At 41.7% G+C, this 10,419-nt stretch overlaps 1 protein-coding gene across 1 annotated transcript; it reads left to right on the top strand.

The window, feature by feature from the left end:
• The first annotated feature begins 2,152 nt into the window (after positions 1–2,152).
• Positions 2,153–10,076, top strand: spp1 (secreted phosphoprotein 1). Its single transcript, XM_059358495.1, has 8 exons — positions 2,153–2,241; positions 5,932–6,003; positions 6,119–6,163; positions 6,251–6,325; positions 7,267–7,329; positions 7,452–7,589; positions 8,179–8,517; positions 9,663–10,076. Exons 2-8 carry the CDS (start codon positions 5,950–5,952, stop codon positions 10,074–10,076), a joined length of 1,128 nt encoding a protein of 375 aa, XP_059214478.1. The 5' UTR covers positions 2,153–2,241; positions 5,932–5,949.
• Positions 10,077–10,419: the final 343 nt, after the last annotated feature.

The following is a 10,419-nucleotide window of genomic DNA, read 5'->3' on the forward strand; positions in this document are numbered from 1 at the left end:
CTGTCTTATTGCCATCCTATTTGACATTTTGTCATTTTACTATTGTTATTTTTGGTCTTTATCCATTTAAAAAAAAAAAAAATCCTTTTCCGTATAACCAGACTTCTTCTTATCTCCACGTCATCACATGTTTAGTACTGCTACCAAAATAAAATACAAAGTTTGACATGTAGGGTACCTAGTCAGAAACCCTGTCAGAAATAATGTGCTGAATTTGTACCTTTTGGGATTCAACAGCTTGTCACTGGGGCAGTACCATCTAAAGTTATGCTGTTATACTCTTGACATTGGCTTGGGAACACATACTGTATGTACCTTTTTGCCCATAAAAAGATATAAGGTACACTAGTTAGTCGAGGTCCAATAATGATTCATTGGGAACACATACTGTATGTACCTTTTTGGCCCTAAAAAGTAAAAAAGTACACTTGTTAGTTGAGGTACAATAATGAACCATTGGAAATACATACTGTATGTACCTTTATGGCCCTAAAAAGTAAAAAAGTACACTCTTTGGTTGAGGCCCAATAATGAACCCTTGGGAACACATACTGTATGTACCTTTTTGGCCCTAAAAAGTAAAAAAGTACACTCGTTAGTTGAGGTACAATAATGAACCATTGGGAACACATACTGTATGTACCTTTTTGGCCCTAAAAAATAAAAAAGTACACTAATTAGTTGAGGTCCAATAATGATTTATTGGGAACACATACTGTATGTACCTTTTTGGCCATAAAAAAGAAATAAGCTACACTAGTTAGTTGAGGTCCAATAATGAACTATTGGGAACACATAACGTATGTACCTTTTTGGCCATAAAATAAAAAAGTACACTAGTTTGTTGAGGTCCAATACTGAACCCTTGGGAACACATACTGTATGTACTTTTTTGGTGATAAAAAGAAACAAGGTACACTAGTTTATTGAGGTCCAATAATAAACCATTGGGAATACATACTGTATGTACCTTTTTGGCCATAAAATAAAAAAGTAAACTAGTTAGTTGAAGTCCAATAATGAACCCTGGGGGGTACATAAATGTAGACTGTGTTGATGGCAAGGGGTCCTGAGACAACACAACAAAAACCTATCCAGACAGAGAGCTACAGTACAGGCTTGAGATCACCTAGCTGCTGGAATACTATAAAAATGGTAATGTAGCTGATATGAACTTGCTAATGTTATATGTTGAATGGGGCTAGCCACAACCAGATTAGCATCAAATTCAAGTTCTAATTCGTTTCTGTATTGTTTAATTAATGTCAGCTACATTCATGATCATATCCCAGAGTGATCTCAAGCCTTTATTCTGTTGTTGATGATCTATGACCTGGAGTTATGACATCAGCTGGAACAAAGGATTTCATTGGTCAAACGTATATTTCTGAAGTCGTAGTTGAGTGTCATAGTTTGACTTGTAGGGCTAATCAGTGTATTAAAAAGTTATGCCAAGGGGTCCTGGTACTGAGGGTCTGAGGGTAGAATGTGTCACATATTGTACTAATTTAAAAGCCCTTTGCAGGAAAATGTGTGATTTTGATTTGTCCAAGTTTAAAGTGCCTGTGCCTTCATTATTTCCATGAGTGTGCGAACTCACTCCAAATATATACATACATACAGTTGTACACACACACACTCACACACAAATCAGTCTGGTGTCGCAGACAAATTCTCAATTATCCCGAGAGACCTCAGTCAGATGATTTTCTTCTGTCTGTGAGGAAGCTGAATCACTGTCATACCACCCGCCACTATACACTGATGTTTTTTCCCAGAACCTGTCACTACATGTCCTTAAATTAACTTCATACACAACAATTGTGTGTGTGTATGAAAAAAAGGGGGAAAAAGTACATTCACATGCTTCTGTCTGGGCTGTAAATGTCTGCATGTCTTTATCCATGTATTTGTCTTTGCATTGTGTGTATGTGTGTGTGTGTGTGTGTGTGTGTGTGTGTGTGTGTGTGTGTGTGTTTGCCCCCACACCACCAACCACAGGAAGAGTGGGAGAGAGAGGAGAGGTGGACCACGGAGCGGTTAACCTCATGACATCACAAGCTCCGAGCTGATTGGCTGCTGTCCGAGGCTGGAGGGTTTATAAGCCAACCAGGAGCATCGGTTGGAGCAGCAGCATCACTGAGCAGCAAACAACATCCAGGGAATCCCAGGAGATACACTAAAGGCAGTTTCTGCTCCACAATCTGCAAACTCCTGAATCTTCCTCCGTCTGCAAAAAAGGTCAGAATGAGTATATGACTTTATATTTACTGTGTAAAGGGATTGGTTGGGGGTTTTCGCAGCAGCACTGGTGTGTGATGAGAGGTGGGAGGGCAGGTTAATATTTGTATAAACTGCTGTGCTTTATTTAGCTTAAGAATACAATCCAGCATTTAGAAACTTGCAGAAAACTTATTTTATGCATTGGAAATACACGGCATGCCCCAAAAATATATGGACACATCTATTTACAAACATTTGTGTACTTTTTGGGCTGGAGCGGGGCCTTTTAGTTCCAATGAAGAAGTTGACTGGCCTGCACAGAGCCCTGAGTCAGGCCTTCACCCACCATCAGTGTTGGACCTCACTTATGCTCTTTAATGGCATCCCAAGTCCCTGCAGCCAGATTTTAAAATCTTGTAGAAAGCCCTTCTCAGAAGAGTAGAGACAGTTTTACAATGACATGTCGGGTGTCCATGTACTTTTTTGACACACTGAATAATAAGTAATATAAGTCATTTCATCTCACAAAGTCTAAACTGCAGTTCATTTGACCTTAAAAAGAAAAAGAAAAAGAAAATAATTTCCAAACAATTCCAAAAAGTCCTACTAAAGAATTTTGCTGTCACTATCTTCACTCAAATACAATACAATTCAACTCGTATTTAATGTTTTAATAATAATGAAATAATTCTTATTCAATAACAGGTTAAATATTGTGTTGCAGTGCACTTGTTATCTTGCTTTGGAGGATCCAGCTGCAGCTCTGATAGTTTCCTAACAAACTGCAGCTTCATCTTTACAGTTTTTCATCTACACTTGTACAACATTAGCAGAAATTAAAAGTCAGTGTTGAGCAAACTCACATTAAACTTGTGGAGCCACAAGAGGGTTTGGTTATCCGCCATAAAACCTCTGCAGTTTATTGCCGTTAATTATGAGTTCTTTTTTAAGACTTTATGGCGGTGGAAGTCCGCCTGTGATTGGTCAGTCGAAGTCGGGGGCGGCTGTGTTTGATTGGCTGATTAGTATCACCAAGACAGGAAGGGGAAGCTGTGGGCAGCAGGAAACTAATTTCTGGTGTCACATGACCAGGTCCAGCGAGGACTAACCACACTGAGTAAACACACTGACAACACACATACTGATTAACTTCCATTTAACACAGGAGCATCCTGGTGGCTCAGTGATTAGGTCTCAAAGTCACTGGTTACAGCTTAAATGGCCAAGCCACATAGACAGCATTAGAAGCTTTTGGTTTTTCCCTTTTTTTCTGCACATCTCAGAACAGATATGCTTAATTTAATTTTCCGTGCTTCAACTCTGGTTTTGTAGTGTTAAACAAAGTGTCATCTGCATAAACATTTGTTTAAATCACACAAATATCACCATTGTATGTGTTCAGGACAGGTTCATCCCTATGTTCCCCGTTTTTCCCAAAAAGGTCCCTCTCAATCCCCCTGCAATCTATCAATCTTTATGGTAGACTCAGCATGGCCAGCAGGCCTAACATTGCATGGCCCACCTTAGGTCAAGCAGCCCAAAACTTACATTTGCACAGCAGCTACTTTCTGGTTACTTTGCAGCTAATTTCTTGTCTTTTTAAATAGGGTTAGGGTTAGGCCTATTTGCCATGGAACATAGGACCCTTTTTGGGAAAAGCAGGGAAAAAGGGTTCTATGTTCCCCAGTCTCATACAAAGAGGGGAACATAGACACACTCCTGTTTAGGACTGGCGTTAGCGTTAGCTGTGGCTATCAAAGTGACTCAGCCAACTTTACTTTATGTCAGTACAAATAACTTCCGGTGGTGGTTGTTCGGATTACAAACAAACGTGTGTTTCAACAATATGTATCAAAATTTCACAGTTATATAGCAAAGATAAACTAAACATTTTTTTTACTACGCTTTCATGCTAGCCGTCTCTTCTTCTTCCCAGAAAAACATTCGGTTGGGTAGGCGTTAACCGGAGACAGAGTCAGAGGGTATTAGATGACAGAAAAAACACAAAGCTCATGTCTTGCTTTCAGTTGACATTGAAATACATAGTTTTTGTACAGTTTTAACCAAAAAAAATATGTTAAGTGAAGCCAGTTCCCTGCTAGCATAAGCTTCATATTAAGAGTATAGATACAAGACAAAAAAATGCTGAATAATACCTTTAAACACCCCAAACCCTTAACCTAAACCTAAACCCAGTAACCTCAACCCCAACTAAATTCAAGCCCAATGGCCTGTGCATAAAAGGGGTTAACCCCAATCATAAACTTACCACCCCAAAAACTTAACATTGAAACCGAGACGAAACCTTCCAACAGCTCTTGGATGAACTTAGGACTAGAAAAAAATGTCTATACTCTGGAGGTCTGAAATTGGGCCTCTCAAGGATAGATGTACAGAAATACACACACGCATACAGTCATATGGGCGTCTGTCATGTTTCTGCTGCACTGTGGCTTTCCAGTTATAACCGGGTGAATTACACAGTATAGGAAGAGTCCATCATTAAAGATAAACCCAGACTTTTTGACTGCTTCTCCCACAGCACACACACACACACACACACACACACACACACGCACACACACACACACACACAAAAAGAATCGCTTGTTACATTAAGGGAGGAGAACAGGGGGAAAAAAACATTTGAAAGTTAACAAACTTAATATCTGCAGTGAAAAAATGGATGTAAAATACTGACATTCTGCTGGTAAAAAGTACTCTAAACGTCTACTCAAGTAAAATTACAACTAGAATCCCACATGTAAAACCAATACAAAAACTGATCCCTTTAAAAAGTATTATCTCTGTACCTAAAGCCTGATTTGTCTCCTGCCATAGACCTCCATTGTTGCTCTTTAAACACTTGGAATGTGACAACTTCAAGTTTTGGGGAAAGTTTGGGGAAAGAAACTAACAGAAATACTAAATATAAGTAACTATATGTCCAACAGTTTAAATTAGTTGTATTCTGAATACAGTTACTGTCTTTAAAAACAGATATTTAAAGGGATTACTTCATTACCTCCACATAGGAGGTTCTGTTTTTGGTTCAGTTTGTTTGTCAGCAGGATTAGGAAAAACTCTTGTCCCGCTTTTCATGTTCTATTTGCATCAATTTGTGTGCATGTGGTGGACCTAATACATTCTTAAAAGGTGATTTGCAGAGTGATTGATGGAAATGTAAACTAGACTCTCTTCAGCCAACCTACCGCATTCATCTCTTTCCAAATGATACCTGTTATTTTCTCACATCTTCTGAACCAGAATCCACCAGAAACCTCCTGTCTCATAGTTGAATAAACCACGCACCAAAACGATGTGATTTTCTCGCTCTGATGACAGAGGGAAATGTTTTACCGTATCGAAACAAGAGACGCACAACCGCTCGTTTAGGTCTGTAATTAAGAACTTCCTGTGAACGAGCAAGGCCTCAGGAAGTGCCACTGCTAGTTAACAGTCATGTGATCGTGTAGCCTCCATTTTTAGGAAGGAATCTGGGCGAGAGGATTTACTGAGGAGACTAGCAGCTCCTTCTCAGTTTGACATGTCATTGTGTTTCCTGTGAAGTTATGGCCTCCGGACGAGTATTTTGGTGTCGTACAAGTTCTGTGCATCATGATTATGGTTTATTGTTTCATTGTGTTATACAATAATGTTTCATTGTGTGACTTCAACCTGCGTGTTTCTGGTTTTCTCCCTATCCAGACACCAAACTGTGACACAATGAAAGTGGCTGTTGTTTTCGTTCTGCTCTTCGCCACAGTCCTCTGTCGGCCGGTGAGTCAAAACTTCAAATAACTTTTGCTTAATTGAGAACAGCAAACATTAGGTTGGGTTTATTTACGTACTTCCTTTCCATTCATTTTTATTTATATCTTTGTTTGGTTTTCAGGCGAGAAAGGTCTCTTTGAGCAGTTCAGAGAGCTCTGAGGAAGTGGTAAGTATCTGGAAAGTGAGAGTGAGAGAAAGACAGAGAGAGAGAGAGAGAGAGAGAGAGAGAGACTGATGTTGGTCTTGTCCACAGGTAAGACGTCCAGCCGCTCCACCTCTCAGAAGAAAGGCGGCAGAGGTTCCCCAGTACCGTGCAGCACCTGTACAGGTAAAATCTTTAAAAAAAATTTGGTTCAATCTGGTTTCCTCTTCTATCATTATGTTTCATTGATAAAATTACACACAAGATCTGTATGTTTATGGCCAAACTCGTGGAAAATGTGGGTATTAAGGAGGCAGGGGGGTCAAATGACAGACGCTCTTGAGTTACATTATGGGAAATGTAGGATCAAGGGGAGCTTGGCGCTTACTCTGGAAGTCATGAAGTCTTGGCCTCTTTTAGTGATTTTTCAACCTGTCTCTTGGAAGTCCCCTAACTTTATGGAAGTTCAATGCAAAATCACTGGCGTGCCCCTTTAAAGACTCAGATAAATTACTTTACACAGAGACCTCCAGGCCTGAAAGTAAACCTGCATTCTTTGTAATGGCCAGCAGGGGCCGACTTCACTAGTTGCATAAAGAAGTCAGTTTGTATGTAAGTCAATAGGAAAATGACCCTAGTTCTCACTAGATTGATTACCTCAGTAAACATTCCCCTAAAGAGTTTTTGTTCTCAAACATATTTGTAAATTATAAACCCTTTTAGAGGCAAAGAGACAATAAAGTAGGTGTCCTTTAGGGAAGGGCTACCTTATGATTGGCAGGTCATTACCACAGTGCGTTTTCGTTATACAACTTTGTCCTTTTCAGTGGTTTTACACTTCATCTAAAAAGTTAACAGTAACATTTTGGTCACTTAAAATATATTTTTTCAGTGTTCAGTTGCATTACATGACACTGTAAGGTGTCAACTATCCATTTTAAATAACAGTTGCTAACTTGCTAACCAAGCTAACTGGCTGGTACTATGGTTTATACAAGTACAGCAAGTACAAGTAATCATGATCCATTCTGCACATGTGCTGGTTGACATGAATGGAGAAGCATTTTTTTAAATGTTAAAGGGCAAAAACAGGGTTAACCGAATAAATTGTCTCTCTCGTGTTGCAGAATGTCGAGGCAGCAGCTGCTGCCAGCTCAGATGAAAGCACAGACACCTCAGATGAAGTTGAGGTGAGATATGTCAAATCAATTAAAATTCATTAGGACACATCTTGTTAAATAATCAGAATCTTCTCATGTCTTTTGTCTGCACCTGTGATTAAGTTTTTTTTGTGTTTTAATGATCTTTGCAGGAGGTGGCAGTAGAGACTCCAGCAGAAGTCAAATCTGTCAGCGCAGACACAACTTCATCCCCAGAAACAGCCTCTGTCAGCACCCAGGACAGCGAGGACAGTGATGATGACGATGATGATGATGAAACAGAGGAGACTGTGAGTAAAAACACACCAACAACACATCTGGCTACATTTACAGCATGAAGCCTTTTTTCTGAAGGTAAAAATAGACAGAATATCATATAACAGGAAGCCGGGAGAGCCACTGCATGCATTTTTGTCTGTGTTTTGTGTGTAAGAGTGGAAACACTTCATTTAAATGCCTGTATAATGGTCTGTATATATGTGGGTTAGCTGTGAGACCACTTTGATGTTATTCAAACCAATGTCAGAGGCTTGCTAATGCATCATCACTATAGATTCTCTAACCAAGTAATTGTATCTCACAAAGTTTAATAGAATGGTCATATTTCATGAGGTACCATTTAAATTGTATGAGGATATGTTGATAAAATACAGATGTAATACATACTATCACTATAAGTGCCTCTTTATCTGTTTCCCAAAAATAAGAAGTACTTCTTAATTTGAAAAAGCAATATCAGTCTCATGTGCAGCAACAGTGGTTAGTGCTACTTTAGCTAAGAGTAACAAGCTGCCTAAACTTTGAGTTTCCAACCCTACTATCTGCCTGGATGCTCCAATCAACTCTCTGACAGCTCACCTCTAACCATTGCGTTCTCAGGACACCGATGAGGATGAATCCAGCGACAGTTCGGAATCAGGCGAGTCTTCCACTCCCGCTCCCGCCACCGACATCCCCGTGGTCGTCACAGAGGAACCCGTGGCCGAGACCACCGTTGAGCCCATCGTGCCTACCATCGTCACCGACACGGATGCAGGCCGCGGAGACAGCTTGGGAGGCTACCCCAGCGACTATAAGTCCATTGTTTACTACGAGGACAAATCCTACCACAAGGTTCCTGCTCCCTACAAGTCCTACGAGTTTATCAGCGAAGGGAAAAAGTCGGCCTACGACATGACAGAGGGCAACGAGGTGGAGAAGTCACTGCAGGTGTACAAGGTAATGGCTGGTTTGCACTTATGGACAGAATGAAATTTGCATTTAGCTGCTGTAGAATGTCTTATTGCATGCAATTGCCACCTAGCCTGGGTATACCCATACTGCCTTGCGCACTCAATTTCATTTCAAACCTTCAGTCGGTCTGGCAACTATGGCCGTTTCTTAGCCCTGTTTTAGGGATCCAATCACATAACGGGGAGGGACGGCAAGACGATGACGCGTACTATTGGACAGACGGAAGCTTGTAGTTTTGTGGTTTTCTTATGGATCCAACACGGCTGCAGCAGACGCTAAACTCTCTTTAGCTGTAGACAGCGTTTTAAATAGTTTAGAGTGAAAGTTGATTTTAAAAGAAGAACAACGTTTGACTTTACACTCCTGTTTCACCACCAAAAAGGATGATTTTATCTTGCTTCCGACAACATTTGGCAAAAGCCTAATCTACCAACTAGCCCCGCTACCGCTCGCTGCTGTAACACCGGTGATCTCGCTACGAGCCGGGGGACAGCGGAGCCGCCCAGAGACCCGCAGCAGCTCGTCTATTGACCATAAAATCAGTGGATGTGTGTGGCTGAATGATATGAGGGGGAATAAGGTTTAAAAATGAATAATCTTGCAGAAAGTGAGAACTGTGGAAGCAAAACAGCAAGCAACACTCTCTCACAGACACACATACACACACACCAACACTGCCGGTAGACTGTGAGCAGCCAGAGTTAGAATATGCTGCAGAAAAACGTTGCAGAAGCAGAATTGAGCATTTTAGTCTCAAAGTAGAGATGGGCTAGTCTGGCTATGTAAACATCCATTTCTGTCGCTCTACATACGTCATCTGGTATAACTGATACGATTGGCTAACAGCTACGCACAGACGCTTTTGATAGACATTCGTATCGCCCAATAAACAGCTCTGGAGGATCGTAAACCACCCCTCCTCTACGGAGAATTGAATGGCTGGTTTTCAAACTAATCTCATTTGTGATTAGTCTGGCATTAGCCAGGCTAATTGCCACCATGAAACTGTCTGATAATTGCCAAAATGTTACCTTCAATTTACCATTACTCATATATCAGCATTAATAATGTGTGGAATCAGAGCTTTAAAATGTACCTTAACTCCCATCCCTCCTCTGCCTGACCTCCAGGCTCTTCAGGTCCACTCTGACCTCCTGGAGGAGGACACCAGCACCCCTGAGGTGGAGAGCCAGGGCCTCGACGCCTCCTCCGGCACCTCAGAGAGTCAGGACATTAGCCCTCGCCAGGCCTCCCTTCCAGAGGAGGAGGAGAGTGCCAGCGCCAGCGACGCCACCACCAGCGAGAGCTCCAGTGCCCCAGAGGAAGAGGAGGAGGAGGAGAGTGCCAGCACCACCAGCGACAGCGCCAGCACCAGCCAGGAGTCAGAGGACGAGGAAAGCCAGAGCAGCGAGGAGGCCACGGCCACGGCCACGCCCGGAGCCGCTGACAGCGATTCAGATGAGAGCGATGAGAGCGATTCAGACGAGCAGGCTGCCGGACCCGACGCCACCACTGACATGCCAGCGGTCATCACAGCCAAATAAGCCACGCCCATCCAGGAAATGGACAGTGGTGTCAGATAGAGTCCATAAAGTGCACACGCTGCATAAAGCCCCCATCCAGAGCCACTTTCCACTGTAGGGCCAGACAGGGACAGCCACGGCTAAATCATTCTTGATTTAAATGTGTTCTAACAATATTTATGTGATTATTTGTACATCTTTTGGAAAGCAGAATGCTTTTCCTTCTGGATTGTATTTAAATAAACCAATAACTTGTGCATCCTGTGGTCTGGTTGCCCTGGTAAATCCCATGTTTGACCCCACAGGGGGAAAGTGGTAGGATGTTGAAACTGACGACTACCTACAACAGGAGGTTGACCTCATG

The sequence above is a fragment of the Centropristis striata genome, chromosome 19 (assembly GCF_030273125.1).
Source record: "Centropristis striata isolate RG_2023a ecotype Rhode Island chromosome 19, C.striata_1.0, whole genome shotgun sequence".
Taxonomy (NCBI): Eukaryota; Metazoa; Chordata; class Actinopteri; order Perciformes; family Serranidae; genus Centropristis; species Centropristis striata.